Source organism: Penaeus monodon, chromosome 22 (assembly GCF_015228065.2).
Source record: "Penaeus monodon isolate SGIC_2016 chromosome 22, NSTDA_Pmon_1, whole genome shotgun sequence".
NCBI classification, from domain to species: Eukaryota; Metazoa; Arthropoda; class Malacostraca; order Decapoda; family Penaeidae; genus Penaeus; species Penaeus monodon.
The window spans coordinates 1,557,223-1,557,491 of NC_051407.1; the positions used below are offsets into that span (position 1 = coordinate 1,557,223).

General features: G+C 50.9%; 1 protein-coding gene across 1 annotated transcript in view; it reads right to left on the reverse strand.

The window, feature by feature from the left end:
• The window catches only part of LOC119586814, a 65,518-nt gene that overhangs the window by 2,401 nt on the left and 62,848 nt on the right, over positions 1 to 269 (reverse strand). The window contains exon 6 of the mRNA XM_037935540.1: positions 55 to 194. Within this exon, the coding sequence (XP_037791468.1) occupies positions 55 to 194 (140 nt within the window). The remainder of the gene's footprint in view (positions 1 to 54; positions 195 to 269) is intronic.

The window sequence follows — 269 nt, forward strand, 5'->3', positions numbered from 1 at the left end:
TCCGCAGTCAGGAAAAGAAAAGAAAAGAAAAAAGAAAATACGCTCGTAACTCACCTGGATCGGGAAAGGCTCGTCGACAGGTAGGCGGAGGGAGGAAGTGGGCGTGGCTTCGCGAATGAGTCGACGCCTGCGCAGTTTGTTCAGCCGCGCTCCGAACTCTCTCTCTGGCGCCGACTTCGCCTTCGTCGGGATCTCTGAGGAATACAGGAATTCATTAACAAATATGTTCGATGGAGGAGGAAAAGGGTCCTTCAGTTTAGGTATTTTGA